Source organism: Leptopilina boulardi, unplaced genomic scaffold (genome assembly GCF_019393585.1).
Source record: "Leptopilina boulardi isolate dan_hultmark-lab unplaced genomic scaffold, ZJU_Lbou_2.1 LbouV2_58, whole genome shotgun sequence".
NCBI lineage: Eukaryota > Metazoa > Arthropoda > Insecta > Hymenoptera > Figitidae > Leptopilina > Leptopilina boulardi.
In genome coordinates, this window is record NW_026138003.1 from 538,671 (window position 1) to 563,960 (window position 25,290).

Sequence of the window (25,290 nt, forward strand, 5' to 3'; positions counted from 1 at the left end):
GTCTTGTATTACCCGGAGATGAGAGTTATCTTGAAGGAAGTATATAGGCCTGTGAAAAAAACCTGTTTCTTTGAAGCAGCATTCAACCTCGAGGTACCTGCTTACTTTAATTCCTTGGTAGTAGGACCTGCTCTCTCTCTCTCTCTCTCTCTCTCTCTCTCTTACTGTATACATATATATACCTGTTTCCCTTCCATTCGTCTTTTACATCCCGTTCGTGTCGGCTCGCCCTTTGGTCTTTCTCTCCCTTTCTATTCTGCGGGGACCACACCACTTGAGAGAGCTGAGCCGAGAGGCCCAAAAGACCTCTCTGTATGCGTCTCAAAAGTATCGACTGATCGACCGACAATCGATCATCCATAATCGTTCAAGAACTCGTCAACTTGTCTCACGCTGTGGTCAATTGAAGAATAAAATAGAATCATTACACCCTCAATGATGATTTCTCGAGGAATTTTAACATTGAGTGTATATAATTGAATTTCAATTTTTTGAGTAGAGGTAACAACTACTTTATATCCTTTGTTAACACAAGCAGCACTTAATATTACCTTAATATCAAGGTAATATTACATTTAAAATTCGTAATATTACATGAACCCAATCAAAAATTTACTAATGGCGCAGTACTGGCGCAGTACTGACAAATACTGGCGCAGTACTGGCACCCAGTATTGGCGCCAAAGTTGGCGTAACTTTGGGATGATAACATTTTACCAGTATTGGCTGCCAGAGTTGGCACCAGTATTGGTAACCACTACTGGTTCAGTACTGGCCGAGTACTGGCAGTTTTGTAATTTCCTGTATACGAAAAGAAAGCTTCAATTGTGACAGAGATAAGTTTCACTCCAGGTAATACTTTTTTGGTATACTTAGGAAAAAGTGTCTGAAATTTTTAGTAACCCAACACAAATTAAATATTAATTAAATTAGTCAACTAACTAATTAATATTTTATTATATAAAATCGAAAACGCCAAGAATTTTTATTCTTTATTATAATATATATTGCAAATTATTATTTTAAAAAATCAAAAAATAAATATAAAAATATGTTTATTATAAGACCAAAGTTTTTATAATATATAAAAACAGTTCAGTAAAAATATAAATGTATATTAAATAATTATAATGTATATGATTATGGAATTAACTATTTAATTATTTTATTATTCACTTTAATTTATTAATTATTATATCAAATATAAATAAATTAACATTGAATTCAATTCAATTTACATAAAACAAAATTAGTTTACAAATTAACTCATCACAAATATAATGATTTAATAATAATGAATACTAAATTCCTGAAATTAGGTAATTATTAAAAAAATTGTCTAAATTATTTATAAATTAACATTAAATTTTTGTTTATAATTCACTTTTGGAAAAAAACTGAACAATAACATCCAGAAACAAATTACAATAATTTTATTGACCATTGAAATATATAAGTTTGTAGGTTTAACTATTTTTTATAATTTCTATTAAGAAAGGTTAATTGTATATTTTATATTATTGATAATATAACATTTGTGCAATTTTACTTGCGATTGTATTTAATTTTGATGAACAAAATATTTAAACAAAAAAATTCATCGGGTTCACTCTAGAACTTTTTGTAAACTAGTATTAATCAAAAAGAAAATTTATTTGAGCCAGTACTGGCTCAATATCGGCTCAGTACTGGTTTGCCAGTACTGGGAGGGAGGTACTGCACCAGTACTGATACAATGAAAATACCAGTACTGGTTCAGTACAGACTGCCCAGTCTCGGCAGCCAATATTAAACCAGTACTGCGCCAGTAGTCAACTCTGGTATAATACTGAAATTTTTGGTTGGGAAATATTGATGGAATACTAAACGATTAGGTACATATCCCACTTGGAAAGATTCCCCGGAAAGTGCCCCCTGGAGGTTCTATCAGAATTCCGCCGGAACTTCAAACGTAATTCCGTTGGAATTTCATCGGAGTTCCAAAGAATTTCCGATGTAATTCCGATGGAATTCCGACGGAATTAGGACTCTAAAAATTTTGAAAAAAATTATCGGAATCCCATCGGAAATTCTTTGGAACTCCGATGCAATTCCGACGGAATTACGTTGGAAGTTCTGGCGGAATTCCGATAGAACCTCCAGGGGATACTTTCCGGGGAATCTTTCCAAGTCAAAGTCATGTCGGCATGTCAAAGTCGAAGAAATATTTACATAGAACTTCAATGGAAAAATCGCATCGACTTTGACCTGCTCTTAAAGTACAATTGGGCTGTTGGTTAAGACTCTCGACTAATGTGCGTTAGGTTTGGAGTTCGATTCCTGTCTCATTAGCTTTTTTCATTAAATAAACTGTCTCTCAGTGCAGCATGTAATATTACTTGAATATTATCTTAATATTACAATGTAATATTAGCTCAATATTGCGATGTAATATTATCTCAATATTACATCAATATTACCAAGTAATATTCCCTCAATATTACACAGTAATATTATGAATGTTATATGTAATATTATACATTGTTATTAAGGTACGTAATTCATTTAGAGAGTATAATGGAGACTTAAAAATAAATGTTTTATATTAATAGTTGATTCTCTGTGTGTATTTAAACTACAAAATTACAAACATAACCTAAAACATTTTTTAAGTAAAGTCCCTTCTTTCGTGAAACGTCACATAGGTAATCAATATTAATTTTATTTTGTTCCCAATAAATTTCAAATTAGCCAAAAGAGGCTATTTTATTCCCCTCTTGTAGATTTTCTCATTTCTTCTTAAAAAATTGAAGTATATAGAGGGAAATTTATACTAAATAAGTTATTATTTAATTTTAATTAGTAAACATTTTCACTAATTTAAATATTTAGAGTGTGAAATAATGAATTAAAAAAAAAAGATTTCCTTTTTTTTATTCACGTGTTTGATCTTGAATATATATTAAACATTTCTAATGCACATGAATAAAATTCGCATTTATATGAAGGAGATTATTTTTGAAAGTGAATTAAAGTTAATAAAGAATTAAATCTAGTGAGATAATCTTCTCATTAAAATTTGATGTTTATTTTAGTCAATAAAATTTCAATTTCATTTGGATGATGCTTAAACTTTTGGTTTCTTGTATAAAAATATGTAATTAAAGTGAATTCATTCCAGTTTAATGAATGAGAGGATATATATGCGTATGCTATAATTTTTGTTTAATCATCTATTTAGTATATATATAATATATATTTATTTATATTGTAATCAGGATAGTATTATTTAATAGTAGATATATTTTTTTTTTAAAAGGTAATGTCGAAATTTTTTTTAAATTTTGAAATATTTGAAAAGTTAAATTAAGTAAATTACAAAATTCTTTTAAAATCTCTTATTATTATCCTATAAAGTTTATAATTTTCTCTTTAAAACTGCTAATTACAAAAGTAATTTGATTTTAGTAAGTATTGGAAAAATAATTATTTAAAAATTGTCTCATACTGACAATTATATTCTAAGATGGTCGTTTTGAAATAGAATGCCCCATATACTTATTACTGCAATTTATATATTCTATTTATATAATTTAGAATGAAGTATTGACAGCTGAAAGTAATTTTATAGAAAATGAGATTAAGTATAATGTATTATCATTTTGTATAGCAATTATTAAGTTCAATAATGTTCTACTATCGGCATTAACCCCTTGACTGTCGATGGCCCATATATTTTCAAAAAAGCACCTTTGTGATTTTGGACATATATACGTCCACATTAGAAAAAAAATACTAAACATAATTAGAATTGAGTGTCAATGTGTATACTAAGGTTTTTGGGGTCGCTAAATCCGAATTAGAGGTCAGAATGAAAAAATTCAAAATGGCGGACCTCATATGGAGTCCAAAAAAATTTAAAAACTGACTTGATTTTCATAAAAATGGTTCCTTTAGGGTTTTTGGGGTCGCTAAATCCAAATGTGAGGTCAGATTTAAAAAATTCAAAATGGCGGACCCAATCTGGCGAACCATTATGGAGGAAAAATTAAAAATTTATTCGATTTGTTCAAAATTTGGTACTCGAGGGTTTTTGGCGTTGCTGAATCCAAATTTGAGGCCAGATTCAGATTCAGCGACCCAAAAAACCCCCAAGTACAGAATTTTGAACGAATCGAATCAATTTTAAATTTTTTCCGCTATATTAAGTGGCCATATTGGGTCCGCCATTAAAATTTTTTAAAATCTGACATTAAATTTGGATTCAGCGATCCAAAAAACCCCTGATTACCGAATTTTAAACAAATCGAATCAATTTTAAATTTTTCCGCCATATTGGGTCCGCCATTTTGAATTTTTAAAATCTGACCTCAAATTCGGATTCAGCGACCCCAAAAAACTTTAATGTGATGATATAAAATTTTTTTGGAAACTTTTTTTTTGGACCGTTTTGGGCCCACAAACGATTTTTCTACTCGACAGCGAAGGGGTTAACAATTCATAAAATAGAATTATTTCTAAATTTTATATGTATATACATAGGTCCCTTGACCTATGTTCTTGAATTTTAAGGTTATATTTGAACTAAGACCTGTTGAATCCTGGAAACCTATGCCCTAGAATTTTGAAGTTAATAGGAATGTGCAAGTCGAAATCGATTTTCGATTAAAATCGATTAATAATATGCGATTAATCGAATAATGGCGATCGATTGTTGAAAAAGACGATTAAAAATCGATTAAATTCGACTTTTAATCGATTAAATTCGAATTTTCAGGGTTAAAAAGTCAATCGATTAATCGACAATCGATTTTTTGTTTCGAATGCACATCCCTAGAGGTTATGTGAGATCTCTGACCTTGAATCTTGGTACCCTATGCTCTTGAATTTTAAGGTTATGTTTGATCCATGACCTTGAATCCTGGAGATCTAGGAGACCTGGAGACCTAGGAATTTGAGTTTATGTTAGTTTTAATACTAATGTAGGTAGATATATGGGTTGTTCTACGTCAATTCGCCTGTGGGTTTGAGGTTAAAATCAGAACTAAAATACTAATATAGGTTTTTATGGGTCATTCCATGTCAAGAGTAATCAACCCAACCTAACCTAACCTAACCTAACCAAACCTAAACCTAACCCTTTAGTCTTACATTATATATTAATTTTCCATTTTCACATAGAGAAATTTTTTTTTTTATTTTTTATTATAAAAAAGGCGGCCACAAATTAATCAATAATTGTTTACATTTTTTGTTTATTTATATTTCACAACTTGGACTTACTCTTAAATAAATAGAAAACTAGAATCAAAGATTTATTTTATTATTTAAAAAAGTGTAATAAATTAATTATGAGTACTAACTCTTTAAATTTTATTAAGTGAAAAGTGAGCGACTAATTCACATTAGTAAGAATTTTTACTAATTTTTAGTAAAATATTATGTATATGTATGTATAATTTTTTAAAAGTGTCATACATTCTATAAAGGTATATATGTATATATATATTTAAATACTTTAGCAAAATATGTATTTCATTTATATATACCATAAGGTTACTATTTTATTCCACCTGGAGACACAGTTTGTACTTTGTATTTATAAATAAATATAAATTGATAATAATGCTAATTGCAATGTAAATTGGTTCTAGTTTCTTTGACGGCATGTACTAAATTACTAATATCAAGTAATCGGTTATTTCACTGCTTTGATTCAATTGATTAACTAGTTTATATCTTTTAATTACGTAAATCTATATGCTATTAAAATTAGTTAACTGATGGAAAGTTAATAAAAATAGATGGTCCACTATCATCAAAATTAACAAGATTTTATTCTATATAAGAAAAAAATTTATTTAATTAAAATAATCGGTTACTTGGCTATTATCAAATAAATATTTATTTGGGTCAATAAAAAGGTATTTATTTTTAATACAGAAATTATTAATTAGAATACACTTCATTTGATTCAAATAAAAATTATTTGGACTAAATAAATATTTATTTGATAATATTCAAGTAATCGATTATTTTAACTAAATCAATTTTTTTAAATGTATATAAATGTATATAAATACACACATATATATATATTATAGGATATACAGTAGTATATATATATATATATATATATATATATATATCAATATTAAGTATATTTATCAATGTATTATTCCAATGAAAATTTCGAAATATGTTAAACATTCTCTAATCAGTAAATGAATCTTATTACAAGTGAATAAAAAAAGCTGCAAAAAGGTGAGAAAGATAATAAACGCGCGCGCGAGAAAAGTAATTAATTAAAAAATAGTTATATATATATGTATATAGTCACGTGCTAGAAATTTGTACGGTGAGTGTCTAATAAAAACGTGGGAAACATTCGAAAGACTATATATAATAGTTTTGCTATAAGTATATAATATGTTTAATAAATCTCTAAATATATATATCATCGTTTTTAAGTTTTTTGTAAATGATATATCGCATACGAAATTTTAAAGTAAGTTGTAAAGTATGGACCCAAACAGTCAGCGACACATACGTTGTCATAATTTTTAATAATTTATAGATTGAAAAAAATATTTCGTTCATATGAACGTTCAAAACTTTCGGCTCATAAATAAATGAAATTTTCTATGTAAATTATAAAATAAATTCTTTTATATCATTATTCGCACACTACAGGTATCAATAAAATTTGGTTAAGTAATAATTAAATAATTATTGATCATTTTTAAGTAATACCTATAACAATTGAAAAATAAGTAAAAATCAAAAAAAAAAATTTTTTTCAATTTAACCCACAATATTAATAGATTTGAAAAAAATTAAGGCTTTTAATTTTACTTTTGGAAAATATATTCTTACTTGTTTTTTTTTATTTTTATCATTATTTACAATAATCATGCGCTTAAATATAATTATGAGTGAAATAGCATTTTCAAGACCTTTTAGAATAAATTGTTATATATACCTTTGAAAGTTGTAAGAATGCATACACAAACAATAAAAGTGTAAAATTGTGAACGTGACTACATTTCCATTTACAAGAATATTTTTCATCTTTCTTATAATATAAAGACAGAGATTGTCAGAGAATATATATCAGTATTTACGTATATATATATATACATATATATATATGTGTGACGCGATCTGAAGAAAAGGACCTTAGAAGCAAATGAATTATTGGTTATGTTTACAATAGTTTACTTGAACTAAAAGTTTATTTTTGTTTTTGTAAAACTGAAATCAGTTTTTATTGAATATTTTGGATGCAATGAAGACCTAAATATCATTAGTTTGCATTACCAGTTGAACGTCTTTGTGTATTTTCACTTTAAAATTTCTAAACGAAACCTATAATTTTTTGCTTCTAAGGTCCTTTTCTTCAGATCGCGTCACACACACACACACGCATATATATATATATATATATATACTAGGGGGCTATTCCCCCTGCGTGCTTCGCGCGCCAACCCCCATCCCCCTCCTCTCTTCCCCTCCCCCACCCTAAATTTAAAGGTTAAGATCGTTTCAAGACTCTGAATATAGCCGTAAGTCCCCCCTCCCTTTTCTTCTACCCCCCTTCTCTTGACTTGTGGCTATATTCAGAGTCTTGGAACAACGGCGGCAGCGGCTTTGCGCCCCATCCCCCCTCCTTTTCCCCTCCCTCACCCTAAATTTAAAGGTTAAGATCGTTTCAAGACTCTGAATATAGCCGCAAGTCCCCCTTCCCTTTTCTTCTACCCCCCTTCTCTTGATTTGCGGCTATTTTCAGAGTCTTGGAACAGCGGCGGCGGCGTTGCCGGCGATTTCTTTTTGTAATATAGGTAGATATATATGTAGTTTAAAGAAAAATAAAATAAATTTCCATTATATTATTCCTTTATATACAATAATTATTATATTCAATGTAGGATAAAAATTTAGTTTTAATATATAATATATTAGTTATAAGAAGAAAAATTGTGACGCGGTAGATCTATAATTTATCGTCGAACGATCATTATATGAGTGCTATTACTAAATCACGCTATATATCTCATGAACACGCGGCGTTTAAATCTGAACAGAAAACCGCGGTGGCATTATATATAAAGGGAGCGTTATATTACTAAAACCATCATGCGCCTGTAAAACTTAAACTCGCAAGAACATTTACCTCTGATCGTAAATACAATTTATTGTCATATCTACAAGATGTTAATTACTTTTCTAGACGCATATATATATATATATAAATATCTTGCGACAATTTTCTTTTGTGTGCGTTTAAAATTTTCCTCCAAAAAAACATTTTTCCCATCGTCAATATTTGACGACGAAGAATATTGCACGCCAGAACAGTTAAAATAACAGCTTTATTTGCATTTTTATTGCCATATTTTCATTTTATTGCTTCAATTATATTGTATACGATAACAACTTGTACCGTACAGTAAACAAAATAAATCTTTTTAAAAAAATTAGAGAAAGAAACAATTTTTTTTTTGAAAAAGTATTGTTTTTTTTGGTTACTTTTTTGTTTTCTTTAAAGCAAAAGAAATTATAGATAATGTTTTGAAATTTTTATGTGAAAATACCATTCATGTTTTAAGTCTTTATTAAAAATATTGAATAGAAATTGATTTTACGCACAAATAAAAAGGAACTTTTATAATAGATATAAATTTGTCGTAAACATAATCTATTATTCAATTGCTTCTTAAGTCCCTTTCTTCAGAGTGTGTTAAATTTTCTTTTTAAATTGAAATAAATTATTATTATTTTGAATAAAAAAATTTCTATACATAAATCTATTGCTCGTTATTATTGTAGTAAAATTTTTAGTTTCAAAACAATGTATATATCCGGGTTCGTAAAAGTTAAAAAAAAAAACTATGTTATGTAATTGAAAAAAAAGTAAATCTGGTTTCGTATTCAGTTGAAAGAGATTGTTAACGTGTTGCCAGAAAATAAAGGGTCGTAAGTCGCGAATTTATTTGAAAGCGTATTGTACCGCTGTAGAACACGATCCTATGTAGCGTCTATCGGATTTCAAGTTGCGATGCCCATTCATCGTGCAATACGATCGCTTAGAGGAGTGAGGTCGAAAATTTCTTTGGGTTAATGAATTACCTTTTCTGATTACCGCAAAAAAAAAAGAACAAATTACCTACAACTTAAAATTTTACATCACTTCTAATCTTATTTGCCTTTAAATATAATTAATTCAATAGAATTTTTTTTTCCTTCTCTTATCATTTTAATTATGTATACCTTTCTGAAATGAATTGAAATTAGTTTTTCATTTTATTTTGATAGCTGAAAAGGCTAAACGTATTTAATCAGTAAAAGTCTTCTGCCCTCAAAATAATTTTGTGATCATACTTCAAGTATAACCATATAATAAATAAAAATAAATAAATTGATTTTACAGTTATTTCAAAAAAAAAAAAATTCTTCCTCGAAAATAACTAGGCACCCATATATGTAATAAAAATGATATTTATTTTCATTTCCATTTGTTTTTTTTTCTTCTTTTTATTTTCATTGAATAAAATTTTTTTAGGAGAAAAGAAATTGGCCATTGTCGAGCTTATAGAGGGATGAGATGAATGAAAATGTTGGCGCCTGAACAAGTCTCATGAATGAGGGGACCCCTTACGAATGTGTGATTTTCGCGCGTAAGATCGTAAATCGCCTATCTCTTCTTTCGCAAAGATTGGGTCGGGAGGCGATTATTTTCCGACAAGAGAAATGGAAGATGCCAAAGTTGTTCGCCTCCGGATAGTTTTCTGGGTGTGTTCATGTGCATATATGTGTTTTAACTTGGACACACAAATAAAATGTGCACATGCACATACAAAGAATGTGCTCACGAAGCTGCCCGCTGTCCCGTTAATCTAAGATACAATGCCAGACAAGTTAAAATGGAGGAGAGAAGATGCGGATCTTAAGATACGACCATTTCTCTCTCTCTCTCTCTCTCTTTGCTACCTTCCTCGACTTTTTCAGAAATATGAAAAAAAAAAGCTTGTACATAGTGATTTGAAACATTTTTTTTTCTTCAAATCTCATTTCAATTTAATATAATTAATTTCTTAATTTAACGCACTACTTAAGATATTTTTAGATTACAAGCGATGAATTTAGTGTGTCCCAGCTTTTAAATATTACGTAAAAATACATTTTCATATAATCTTTAGGCGTTATCCATCACTATTATTACTAATTCACAAATTCAAAATGGCGGTTCCAATATGGCGACCAAAACTTTTAAATTTCATTGCATTCGCTCGAAACTTGTTACTCGGGAATTTTCTGAGCGTCGCTGAATTCAAATTTGATGTTAGATTTAAAATTTCAACAAATCCCAAGCGAATTTGATCAAATTTTTAATTTTGTTATCGTCATTTTGAAAATTTTAAATCTCACATAAAAATTTAAATTCATCAACCTTAAAAATCCACGAGTAATAAAGTTTCGAGCAAATACGATAAAATTAAAATTTTAATTAATTGTTAAAAGTTCAAATTTCCAAAAGTTTGAACTGTTAAAATTTTGAATTTCCAAATGTTCAAAATTCCAATAAAAATATTGTAGATTATCCGAAAGTTCAAAGTGTTAATATTTCGTATTATTACTTGAAATTTGAATTTTCAAGAGTTAGAATTGTTATAAGTCCGAATTGTTAAAAATTCGAATTACTAAAATTCGTGAATACAAACTAAAATGATTTTTAATTAAATTTGAAAAAATCATATCTACAATTAAAGGGCAAGAATTTTGTGATATATATATTTACAATAAAAGAAGTTATAGATGTAAAGAAGTTTGCTTATTGGTTTGTTTGACAACTGGTAGTTTGGCACTCAATTAAAGTTTTGTGAATAAATTTCTGGTTTGCAGATGCCTCGTCGTCGAATGAAGCGGTGCACCTACAGCAGCGGTTGAAGAGTTTGAGCACGGAATTGGTGACCCTGAGGAACCGGCTGCACGTAAGCCAACCTGCGACCAATTCAGGGCCGGCAGGTGCAGCGTCCAGTCCCCTGGCCAAAAGTCCTGATAAAAGTTCACCGGCTCCTGCGGTGCCACCGAGGACAATATTACCACCGGGTGGCGTTGGTGGTGGTGGTACCCTCAATATTGGACATCCTTCCGGCCATACTCTTACCGCTTCCGCGATCGTTCATCCTCATGCAAATCATGGCACGAGCAACGCTCTCAACCACAACTCAACCACAAATAATTTAATATCTGGTCAGTATCTAACCACACGTCCACGCTGCGACATGCCATTTACGTTTCAGAGACTTGTTGTTTCATGTTGGAAAATTCGGACGTGATCGAATTTATGATAATGGGAAATTTCAAAGCTGATGTTTTAATGCATATCTAAAATATATATTCATTGAATAAATTCAATGTTTTCTATCACATAATTCATATATTTTCAACTTTTTTTCAAATCGTTTATATTTTATAATTTTTTATTCAATTTTCATTTGTCTGGAAATTAAAATATTTATCACATATTTCGAGAATAGAGTTCTGAAATATCTATATAAAGCGACTGCTCGAAGCGCCTCTAGTGGATGATTTTTTTTAAATGACGGGTAGCTTAATCTGACAATAATATACAGTGATAAAAGTTAAATTATAAACAAGAATTTTTTAAACTATTGTTAATATCCGTGAAAAAATATCTACCCATTTTTCTCTTCTTTATTTAATTCACAACCTTTTTGTAAAGGGATCAAATTGTAGTTCCGGATTATTGCGTTTACTATTAGAACAACGTATTACGCAAAACATTCTTTTTGATCCTTTATTTTTATTTAAAAATAACATTTTTGATCACGATAAATTATATTCAATACAACGAGATACCTACTTATTTGAAATTTTCACCACCGGTTAGCGGTAAGAACATACTTCAGAACTCTATTAACATCATGTCATTGTTAGGTCCACGAAGTATTATAAGGAGCACTCACTCTATTGGCCGTTTCGGAAAATTCTGGTCACATGTTTTTCCGATTCAATTAATGAAGTGTCCCATAACGATACTAACAACCCTAGCGGGAAAGTTAATTACTACAGGTCACGTGATTTTATCGTCTGCTATGCTTGAATGTTTGTTGTTTGTTTACACTGTATTCAACAGCAGTATTTAGTACGGGCCGGTTTTGAAATTTAATTTTGATTAGTTTAAACAAGTTGTTTTGTAAATATTTGAATGGACAAACTATATTCATCGAATTTTCCATTATTTTCTGTGTACAGATGGGTGACAGATAGTGATATAACCTAAAAATTGTAATAGAATTTTTATAAATACATGAGATGTAAAAATGTAAATTATATAAATAATTTTTTTATACACATGGAAATCTATAAATTTAAACAAAATTCATAAATTGCAGAATATACACTTTTATTTAATCTTGTAGAGGCGTCCTAATCGTTATGGGACATTTCTCTAATTGATTTGGCGAAACCGTGGCTATCTGCTAAAGTGGAGTGAGTGCTCCTTATAATACTTCGTGGTTAGGTCCCAAATTTAATTTTGTCAGGAACATTGCTCTAAAAATAAAGAGTCGATTGCGTTGATATTTTGAGAAAAGTCTTAAATATTGCGAGGAAGAGCTGTTATGTGCGAAAATTGTGATATTTTATAAATTAATTAATATAAAATACTTAAAAATTTGTTAGACAAAAGGTGAGGTTAGGATCAGAGATGCCAATAGGCGACCGTCACTAAACGCAACTGCGCTTGCGTCGCAATAAACTTGTGATTGGTAGTAAAAATCGCGCTTATTTAAACTCCTCAAATGTAATAAATATAAGAACGATAAAAAAAATTGTAACTCTTAGATTTATTATTTTTGTGATTACTTATAAGGCTTTCTAATAAAAAATAATTGTATTAAATTACTTTTAGCACAATTAATTAAAATGTATCAAAGGAATTCAATTTTTCATATCAATTTGATACTTTTAATTTAACTGTGAAACTAATATTTACAAAGAATAATCAACTTTCAAATTAAAATATTTTTATCTAATTTATTATTATGCGAAACATTTTTAAATTATGTATAATTATTATTTATATATTTTTAATATATTACTGTTTTCTTATCATTTTATTATATTTAAGAAAGCAAAATAATATATTATTATAATATTTTATTATATTTTAAGAAATTTAAATAAGCGCAGTTTTTACTACCAATCACAAGGAGTGACAGATTTTCGGATTTTCTACCAATTTCCAAAAGTATTTTTTATTAATTTAACAAAATATCACAATATTTTCGTCTTTCTCATCATATTTAAAACTTTTTCAATATTTTCGAATTGACTGTCCGTCCGAATTTTCCTTAATTAATTATTAGTATTATTAAATTATCAATGATTAATTTAGAATTTTACTCAAAACTATAGTATATGTTACTAAAAAATGTTAGAATTGAAGATAATTTAAAACTTTTTTTCAAAAAATAAATACCATTATAATTTGAAATGGCATCGCGCAAATTTCAAACATTGTAAATAGAAGATAAGGGCCCTGATAATGGGAGCCCTGATGTTTGCTAAAAGTTACAAAACTTATTGGCGATTTCTTTCAGTGAAAGTTATAGAAAGTTTCGTATCCTTGAAGTTTTTCTTAAAGGCTGTGTGTTAATCTTGAAATACTTGAGCAAAAGAAAAGTTTTAGTTTTTCTTAGAATCTTTGTCTTATTTAATCATTCAATTCACATTTTGTCTTTCACGTGAATATATATATATATAGAAGAAAGTTGTTTTCATTTTTTTTCTCCAATATATTAAAAAAAAAGTTTTCACGTAACACGAGAAAAAATATATTTGTCTTTTAGAGTTAAATAAATAATTATTTATTTCAAATAAAAATTTTATTTATGCCAATTAAAATTTTCATTTCATTAATGAAAATATACAATTTGAAAAAATTTTTTCTATCGGGGGAAAAAAAAATCGTAAAATTATACATTGTTAACATAATGAACATGTCACGCAGTTTGAACTAACCACATTAGGATCACTCGTCTGGGATTATACTCGTGAAACCACGTTCAGCATCAAATATCGAATTACACTTTTACCTCTGATATAACCCAAATATTATCTATCAGTGTTGTTGAATTTAATTTATTAATGGTGCTGTTTAATACTGTACTTTAGTCAATTTTGAAAATTAACGTATTCATTAAATTTAATTAATATAGGTTTAGAACTTCATAATTCTATAGAAAGAAAAAAATACTATACTGTATTAATACTCTATATAATTCAAAATAATCGTATAACAACTATTTAGAAAAATTCTTGTATATTTATAATTCAAAAATATGAAAATATTTAGAAAAATAAAATATTTCACGTGAAAAATAAAATATATAATTGATAAATTAACAAATATTTATTTGTTCGTAATTTCAAGAATTATTTACAAATTATTACAATAATTTAAAGTATTTTAAAAATAAGTGTACTGTTTAATTTAAATTTACAAAATTTCTATGAAAAAGTTTCTTTAAGTGACAATGAAAGAATTTAATCTCCATAATTATAACATTGATGAATTTTCATTTTTTTAAATAGTTGAACTTTTTCTCTCTTTTGAATTTTTTTTGTGAATTTTTCCATTTGTTAGATTTCGTTATAATTTATATAAATTTTTTCTATTTTCTTTTTGTATGTTTTAATCAACTTTTTCACATATTTCTTTAGCAGTCTCTGTCAGTAGTTAAAATTGAAAAGATTTGAATAAACGTAATTTTATTCTTTTATAATTGTATATATATAATATTTATTAAAGAATTCTTTTTATTCTATTTTATGAATTTTTTTTTAAAAACTCAGTTTTTCATGGATAGCGGGATAATTAGAAAAAATATGAAAGAAATTGATACTTTTTGTTTAAATGAATTAATATAAACTTTCGACAAGTTTAACATCAATTGATTTATTTGTTATTTAAAGTACATTAAATTTTAGAAAATCTATTTAATATTAAAATTAAAATAATGTAAGATTTTCAAAATTCAAAATGGCGGATCCAATATGGCGGTCAAAAATTTAAAAAGTTATTAATTTTTTATATTATATTAGCCATTTTGAATTTTGAAAAGTTGACATTATATTCGTCATCAGTGACCCAAAAACTTCTCGATGTCAAGTTTTATAAAAAATTAATAACTTTTTAAAAATTTGATCGCCATATTGGATCCGCCATTTTGAATTTTGAAAATCTGACATCAGATTAATAATCAGTGACCCCGAAAACCCCCACACTGAGAAAACTGTTTGGTATCATCTACTGAAGTTTGGTTCTCCAAACCAAATTTTTTATTTGATATATGTGCAACTAATCCGTTTGGTTCGGGCTACTAAATTTTTTCGTTGAATCATTTTGTTCGGTCTACCAAATTTTTTGTTTTGCACAACTAACTTATTGTTTTTAAGCAAACAAAAAATTTAGTTAAATGAAAACAATTTTTTTCTTTTCTCAACCAAATTATTTTTTGGCTCACACTTATATTTTTTATTTTTCACTTAATTTTATCACTTTTGTTATCCTCTTTTATTCTACCACCCTATGTCTACTTAAATTAATTTCTATTGCGGAAAAACCTAACACTGCTGGGGATCGAACCCTCAGACTACGCAATGCAAATCAAGAACGCTGACCACTACACTAAGAATCCTAGTGACAATGTGAGTGTAAATTATTTTCATAAAGTATACAGGCTGGAGAAAAACTTCCGTTCTTTTAACAAGCTTTATTCTCTCGACAGCCATGTTATAAAATATGAGAATAAAGAATTTTTTGTTGTAATTCTCGTGATCATAATTGACGTGCTCGAGATTTTATTTGCATATTTTCTTTTCACCAAAACACAGTGACATTTGTCCGATTTTCACATGAAGAACGAACATATTTCCCACATTTATCCATTTCTTGATCATATTGTTCGATATGCATCACTACACACACTTTTTTACCCAATTTCTGAAACACATAAAAATCCCGAAAACACTTGAATAAAACTGGACGACACGAAGAGCGAAGCATGGTTAACGTGTGACATCCGTTTACGAGAACAGCGCATGCGCAATTGAGCATTCAGACGGTTTGGTTTGGAGAACCAAATTATTCAGTTAACAGACGCAAAAGCTTGAACGAAATTTTTGGTACAGCCAACTAAATTTCTCGATTGATTGCTTCTTTCGTTACTGTTATGTCAACTAAATTTTTGTAATCTTAACTAAAAGTGCTCTACCAAATTATTTTATTACCATTACATTATTATTTTTTTCAGTGCAGATAAAAAGTTTTATAAAATATTAATAATTTTTAAAAGATATATCTTGTCACTTTTCATTTTGGGGGTTGTTTTCACTCCTAAAAACCAGACACGGGTATTTCTTTTTGGTCATAGTTTTCAAAAATGTTGGATTTTTTTGTGGATCAAAAATCGTGTCGGACGGTGTTTGTTATGATTTTTAAAACGACGAATCCGAATTTGTCCGAATTGGCAAATTCGATTTGGGCGGGATTTTTAAAATTGACCAATCAAAAATTATCAAGAAAATCGTTATTGGTAAATTTAAAAAAAAGCGCCCAAATCTTTCTGTGCATTATTTGTTTGGCTATTTGCAATTTCGGATAAATGAAAATTCGGCGTTTTAAGAATTCTTTCAAATAAAAATTTGGACAAATTAAGATTCGGTGAATTAGAAAATATAGCATTTAAAAATTCGAAGGACTTAAAATTCTATTAATTTAGAAATGTTTTAAATAAAAAGTCATTTATCCTAATGTTTTTGTTTTTTTTATAAATTAAAAAAAAACCTTTAAAATCAACATTTTAAATATTGTTACTAAATATTTTTTAAAATGTTACTTTTTTGTCGACTTGTTGAGAAATGAATTAGCAATTTTTACCCTCTGCTTTTTAATTTATAATCCTTTCTTGTATGCCAGTGAAAAAAAGGGAATAAGTGAAGAAAGAAGCTAAGAAAAAGTGTTATCGATTTATGTTTCCGGTAGATCTGGAACCCCTAAAGCTACACAGCGGGGTGCCTGACGACGGGATAGTGTCCTGTGTCACAGCCTTGGGTTGTCTTAGAACACCGCCGATTTCCAGTATCATCGCTGAGGTAAAAAATGCTAAAAGCTCGCAAGCACTTCAACACAAGTGTCCACCTAAAGGAAATGGATCTCCATCAAGTACAGTGACATCGACGGCCTTGGATGACCTCATTCATCTATCTGCACCTCTCACCGAAGACGCGGTCCTCAAGTGTCTTCAAGCTCGCTTTTGTGCCAAACAATATCACGTGAGTCAATTGAAAAACTTTTCTTTCATTTTGATGTAATTTAAAAAAAAAATTTATTCTTAATTTAAGACCTCGTAAAATTTGAATCAGTGAGATTCAATAATTACTGATTTAAATCAGTATAATGATTATATATTTAGAATTATTACACGGAGAAAAAAGATTTCTTTTATAAAGTAACTTTTACTACTTTCAGAGTAAAACTGGACCAACTCGAAGTTTCTGCGCATCTCTGGCAATTTTTACTCCAAAAATAGTAAAATTTACTCTACACAGAAAAAACCTGAATTCAAATTGAGTATAGATTCTATACTCAATTTGATTCGCAACAAAAATGAAACTGGTTGTCTCATTTCGAGTTCTAAGGTAAAAGTATCAAAATGAAACAGGCAAGTTTAATTTTGAGAAAAAGAAAAATGGAAAAATATTGTGAAATAACGAATAATTTTGCACAAAAACATGAAATATAATAATTACAAAGAAGTAAATAACACGCTAGACTTAATATATTTGATTAAAAATTGCTTGTAATCGCGTAATAAAATAATAAAGGAAATATGTTTTTCGGTTAGAAAAATGAAAACATGTGTTTTGACAACAGGAACGGTACTGCCAACTTAAATAATAGCGGTAAATTTAAAAACTTATGAAATTAATTATTATCTACGTAAATAATAATAAATAATTTTTATTTAAAAACTTCTAAATATTCGTACTGGTCAAAATAATCTTTCTGGTGTTGTTGAAATATTAGAAACAATAATTGAAATACAAAATTACTCTGCTTATGATGCCAACTTAGAAATCTCAAATTCCAGCCAATATCATTTTGAATAACATGAAGTTTGTCCCATACTCATTTCGATACCCAAATGAAAATGAGTTGCAACAAAAATGAGTCCAAGTTTTTTCTGTGTAGAAATAGTAAAACTTACTACGGAAACAGTAAAATTTACTACAGAAATAATAAATTTTACTATTTTTGGAGTAAAAATTGCCAGAGATGCGCAGAAACTTCGAGTTGGTCCAGTTTTACTCTGAAAGTAGTAAAAATTACTTTTTCTTTTTCTCCGTGTACTAATCAAAACAGTTCAATCTGTTTTACCGATTAATGACAATGCAGATTTGACTCTAAATCAGTAATATAATTCGACTAATAATTCAGTTGCTAAATTCCAACTATTTTATCAGTGAAATCTCTCTGATTCAAAAAAGAGCATATAATTTATGTATAACAAAGATATTTATTTGCTTTTTTTCAAAAAATTATTTATTGTTTAGGATTTTTATATAAAATAAATTAAATTACATAGAAAAAGAATATAACGAAGAAAAATATTCTTTGGTGGCAAATCTTTCACAGACCACCCAAATTTAAATGTGAAATATTCAAAAGAGATATACGTATTCCCGAGGATTTAATGATCAATCATTGCCTCTTTCTTGTTACCAAAACACAGCTCTGATTTAACTCGAAAAAGATGTATCAATCATACTTAATCACTTTTTTATTTGCCGAACCAAATAACTTATTAAAAAAAAAAGATTGAAAAGAATATGTTACATTAAATAAAAATTAAATATATGAAAAGAATTTTTCAAACAAATATATCACTGCTAGAAATCTGACTTCAACTTTACACTAGGAAGATTGAAATTTTATATATATATATATATATATATATATAGTTTCAATATCGAAAAATGCGAATAGTTTCGTTTCATTGGCTTAAAGTTTTTTGTCCAACCAATAATATGCAAGTATTCATATTGGGATGTCCGCTAGGGGCGTGGCTTAGCATTTTATCCTACGTTCAGTAGTACCATTTTTCACCACTATGTCTCAAAGTTACTCTGATTGGTTTAAACTGGACAAAAATTGACAAACATCCTACTTTCAAGGGTGTCTGAATGACCGAATGAATCGGTGAGGTTTGTTGTGATCACGAGAGATTGGTAAATGACATGTACTCACATAACCTGCAGGAAAGTTTGTGTTGATATTTAACTACATTTTAAGCAGCAAATATTTTAAAATTTTGTAAAATAAAATGAGAAAAATTGGACACTTAACCCCTTCGCAGTCTAATATAGAAAAATCGTTTGTGGGCCCAAAACGGTCCAAAAAAAAGTTTCCAAATAAATATTATATCATCGTATTAAAAGTTTTTAGGTTCGCTAAATCCAAATTTAAGGTTAAATTTAATAAATTCAAAATGGCCGACCCAATATGGCGGAAAAATTTAAAATTGATTCGATTCGTTCAAAATTTGGTACTTGTGGGTTTTTAGGATCTCTGAATCCAAATTTGAGGTCAGATTTAACAAATTCAAAATTAGGATTCATTGACTCCAAAAACCCCCGAGTACCAAATTTTGAACGAATAGAATAAATTTTAAAACTTTCCGTCATATTGGTTTAACATTTTGAATTTTTTAAATTTGACCTCAAATTTTGATTCAGCGACCCCAGAAACCCCCGAGTACCGAATTTTAAACGAATCGAATCAATTTCAAAATTTTCCGCCCATTTTTGGGTATTTTCTAAATTTTTGCCTCTAAAATGAAGAAACAAAGTCAATAATTTTAAAAATAATATTCAAAAATTCTTCAAGTTAAAATATATTTCAAAAATTTGATACTGAATAATGTTGAAAAAAGAAAATATTACATAAAATAAATTTATTAATGTATTAATGCACAGAAAAAACTTGGACTCATTTTTGTTGCAACTCATTTTCATTTGGGTATCGAAATGAGTATGGGACAAACTTCATGTTATTCAAAATGATATTGGCTGGAATTTCAGATTTCTAAGTTGGCATCATAAGCAGAGTAATTTTGTATTTCAATTATTGTTTCTAATATTTCAACAACACCAGAAAGATTATTTTGACCAGTACGAATATTTAGAAGTTTTTAAATAAAAATTATTTATTATTATTTACGTAGATAATAATTAATTTCATAAGTTTTTAAATTTACCGCTATTATTTAAGTTGGCAGTACCGTTCCTGTTGTCAAAACACATGTTTTCATTTTTCTAACCTAAAAACATATTTCCTTTATTATTTTATTACGCGATTACAAGCAATTTTTAATCAAATATATTAAGTCTAGCGTGTTATTTACTTCTTTGTAATTATTATATTTCATGTTTTTGTGCAAAATTATTCGTTATTTCACAATATTTTTCCATTTTTCTTTTTCTCAAAATGAAACTTGCCTGTTTCATTTTGATACTTTTACCTTAGAACTCGAAATGAGACAACCAGTTTCATTTTTGTTGCGAATCAAATTGAGTATAGAATCTATACTCAATTTGAATTCAGGTTTTTTCTGTGTGTCGGTGATAACGAATTTGACGTCAGATTTAAAAAAAAGCAAAGTAGGATTTTTTTTAATTTATCAAATTCGCATGAAACTTGTTACTCTGGGGTTTTCAGAGTCGCTGATTGAGAATTTAATGTCAGATCTGTAATCAGAGACTCCTAAAACCTCTAGATAACAAGTTTAATAAATATCAAATAATTTTTTAAAAATTCATCTACTATATTGAATTTCCATTTAGAATTTTTTATAATGTCAGAAGGGAGTGAAAACTTTCAGACGAATCTGATAAATTTTTAAAAAAATTGCCTGGATCGAATATTATGAATTTTTGAAAACTAAGTTCAGATTTGTAAGTATTGACCTCAAAAGCCATGAAGTAAGAAGTTTTAGTAATTTTTATTTAAAAAAAAAATTGACTTCAATTTCCATTATTAGCAAGGAGAAAAATTGCTAAGTTATAGGTTATGTTCTAGATTTAAAAAAAAAATTTTTTTTAACTGTTTCGTTTAATTTATATAATAAATTGGCAACCTTGCACCAACCTTGCTACAAGCTTATTGAGCATGCTTACTGAACAATCTTGCGATAATCTTATTGTACAATCTTGCAGTAACCTTACAGCTGCGATCTAGCAGTAATCTTACACTGCAATTTTTCGGTAAGCTTACCATGCAAGCTTAGGTCACGTGTGACATTTGAAGCTTGCGGCAAGTTTGACGTGCAAGGTTGGCAATATTGCGCGTCAAGCTTGCTGCAAGCTTACGTACTATCTGGGATATAAGTTTCCATTAAGGAGTAATGATATACGTTAACATTATCTCAAAATTGAGAAATTGTTTTTTAACAATTTAACGCAAACAAAATTATGATTAATTAATAATAATTAATTTTAATCAAAATTTTGTTTGCGTTAAATTGTTAAAAAACAATTTCTCAGTTTTGAGGTTATGTTAATGTGTACCATTAAACAATCACTTTCAACAAAATTATTTAAATTTAGCGCCATTATCTATAGTTTTGTGTTTCATGGTTGGTATCTTTTAAACTTGTGGTCATTGAACCTTTTCCATTTTCTGTCCTTGTCCTACACACATGTTGACATGACAACTCATACGTTAGAAAAGGTCAAAAAAGTGTAAGCATATCTTACCACGAGTATACTTATATGTCAATTCACAAAGATTCCTAACCTAAAAATTCTGCTGCTTAATTTCGAGAATTGTCATTTCAAGAAGTAAAGTTTTTTTTCGCAATATTATATATCATGTCGATGAAAAATATTTATTTCATTTAGTATTTTTGTACGTATATTGGTTTTTCCACTATAATTTACACTGTAACCTTGAACTCAAAATGCGAGTTAAAATTGTATTATTTTTGCTTTACACCTCAAAATAAGTATCAGAATCATTTTGAGTGGAAATTTTTTGACTCGAAATTTTTTTTTTTTTAATTTTTACAATCAGCTCGTCAAAATTTATCTGGATAGTATTTTCATCATGGCCAAAAATCGTAGTGTAATTTAAATAAATGATTATATAGTATAGTATATAAATAAGAGAAAATTTTGTGAGTGCTCAAAGAGGAATAATAATATTATATAGTCCTGTAAAGTTTGGGTCCTGGCAACTCGAGGGTCTGTTTTAGCGGCACTCGAGGCTGTTCTCTGCACTCTCTTGGAATGCAAACGGAGCAAAGCAAATCTAGTAAGGCTTGACTCGCATTCACACGCACACATTCTTCCTTGGGCCTTAAGGCCCAAAGGGCGGACTCACTTCAGGCAATGTATGCAATGACGCAAACATATTCCGTCCGAGCGTGCACGCGGTTTACCATTAACTTAAACCGTACTTCCCCCCTCTCTCTCTCCCACCATACGTATTAACCACAGCGACTCACTCGTTTTGTCTTACTCCCTCAATCCTATTCCGTTTACATTTTAAAAAACTTTCCTCTTTCCTTCTCTCAACCTGTCAAATTCTATGCCTCTTTCGCCTTATTATTCCTCTTAACTTTCTTTTCCACTTTTGATCTTTATTTATGATTCTCACAATTTTCAATCTTTTTTTTTTATTTTTGCTTTATTTTTCAATCTTCTGTTTTTTGGTAATTTTGAAAATACTTGAGTGTTATTTTTTTTTTTGCAAATTTTAGAACTTTTTATTTTTTTAATTTTGTGTACTTTTTGTACATTTTGAAAATACTCCCGTGAAGAAATTGCCCAACTTTGCCCAATTTAAAATAGGAGAAAAATCTTCAAACCCCAAAAACGGTCCAAAAAAAAGTTTCCAAAAAAATATCATATCATCGTATTAAAAGTTTTTTGGGTCGCTGAATCAAAATTTAAGGTCAGATTTAAAAAATTCAAAATGTCGGACCCAATATGGCGGAAAAATTTATTCGATTCGTTCAAAATTCTGTACTTGGGAGTTTTTTGGGTCGCTGAATCTAAATTTAAGGTCAAATTTGGATTCAGCGACTCCAAAAACCCCCAAAAATCAAAATTTGAACGAATCAAATAAATTTTTCCGCCATATTGGGTCTGCCGTTTTTAATTTTTTTTTAATTTGGATTCAGCGACCCCGAAAACCTCCGAGTACCGAATATGGAACGAATCGAATCAATTTTAAAATTTTTTACCAAATTAGGTCGCCATATTGGGTCCGCTATTTTGAATTTTTTTAATCTGATCTTAAATTTGGATTTAGCGATCCCAAAAACCCTAAAGGAACCATTTTTATGCAAATCTAGTCAATTTAAAAATTTTTTTGGACGCCATATTGGGTCCGCCATTTTGAATTTTTTAAATCCGACTTCAAATTCAAATTCAGCGACCCCAAAAACCTTAGTATATCCATTGACACTCAAATCGAATTATGTTTAGTATTTTTTTTTTAATGTGGACACATCTGGGCCATCGACTGTCAAGGGGTAAAAAGAACATTAATTTTTTATAAACAAATTAATTTTGTTTTAATTTGGATACTTTTTTTTAAAAAAAATTTTCTTTTAAAATGTAGTTGAAAACACTCAGAAATTTCAAAGAATTTTAGAGTGCGGACCTATTTTTTAAAATAACTTGTTTAAATAAAAGATTGTTATTTTATTCATAAAAGTTTTGAAAAAATTACAAATTAACATTTTATTTTCTTTAAAAAAGAAATTTTAGGCTGAAGTAATTAATTCACTTGAATTTATTAAATATTATCATACTCATTTTATTATTTGAAACTTATTGAAAATTATATATTTTTAGAGATTTAGATGAATATTCTCTCTGAGGTATCTCTTTTTTAATGTGTTTCAAGTAACTGTTAGAGAAAGGCGTAAAAAATTTCACTACTATACGGTAAAGTAATCAGAAAATAATGGCGTGTCTCACTATAAAAGAATTTTTCTACTGATCGATATAGGGATTATGTGGATATCGATCGCCGCTCAACTAAAAATATAATTTTCTACATAATTTATAATATTTTAAAAGAGAATAATTTATTATTGATGTTTTAAAATATAATTTGTAAAAAAATTAACTTCTTTCTCAAAAATTGAAAATATCAGTCTTATAAAATTCAAATATTTTTCTAAAATAAATATGTTTGTTCATAAAAATTTTATTTCAAAAAATAATTATTCTTTCATAATATAAATTGTTTTATTTATAAATAATAATCATTTTTATATTTATATAAAACAAATATTTTTTAAACCAATGTTATAAAGGAAATTTTTCTATGGAATATAAAATAAATGGTTTTTTTCAAATTTCAATCAATGTTTTTGTTTGAATTGAATTTTATTGAACTAGAATATTTAATTTATGTATATAAAAAATATATTTTTATACCTATAGTTTCTATTTCTTTTGAAAATTTTTTGTTTTTTTTTTTTTTTTTTTGTTTCGTATAATCACTATTTGTTCAGATCAAAGAAAAATTGCTTTGTGCAAGAGCACCGTAAATTTTTTATTTTAGAACTTCAAAATATTGCTTTTTCTAAAAACTTTTTATATACTTTCACACTCATTTCCATGGCAAAGAATTTCAATTGAGTTTTCTCGAAAAAGAGCTAGAAAATCCAATTGTAGCTTGTGTCCGTAAATGTTTTATTCAACAAAACCTTTTGTATGAAAATTTTTGATATTAACCCTTCGCTACTGTCACTGCATCACTGTTGTTTAATATTTTTGTAAATTTCAAATACATACATAGATTCAATATATATATATATATTTCACATAAACATTTTACTACTAATTTATTTTCAACTTTCAAATGAGTATTTAAAAAATTGAAAATTATTTATAAAATTTTGTTTTTTCATGTTTGAAATTGTTCTCACAATATTTTTGAGAATGATCTTTAAGTTTATCAAAAATAATTCACAATTGTTGGATATATTTATTATTATTTCTTATTAATATATTGAAATTGCTTCTAAAAAAAATTTTAGAGAAAAAACTTTTTCATTTAGTTGAAAAAATACTACCATCTTTTTATTAGATATTTTTGGTTTTTAAGGCCATCCGGGAAAAATCCCTAACCTAAAATTGTTTTCCCTTGCGAGATATTACTCGTAAATAACTTGAAATATCTTGTTCGGATTTGTCGGATTA

At 28.1% G+C, this 25,290-nt stretch overlaps 1 protein-coding gene across 2 annotated transcripts in view; it reads left to right on the forward strand.

The window, feature by feature from the left end:
- The window catches only part of LOC127290235 (unconventional myosin-IXb), a 105,648-nt gene that overhangs the window by 63,778 nt on the left and 16,580 nt on the right, over nt 1-25,290 (forward strand). For both annotated transcript variants that reach the window (XM_051318700.1, XM_051318702.1), the window contains 2 exons: nt 10,882-11,232; nt 17,054-17,343. In XM_051318700.1, coding sequence (XP_051174657.1) covers nt 10,882-11,232; nt 17,054-17,343 — 641 coding nt within the window. The remainder of the gene's footprint in view (nt 1-10,881; nt 11,233-17,053; nt 17,344-25,290) is intronic.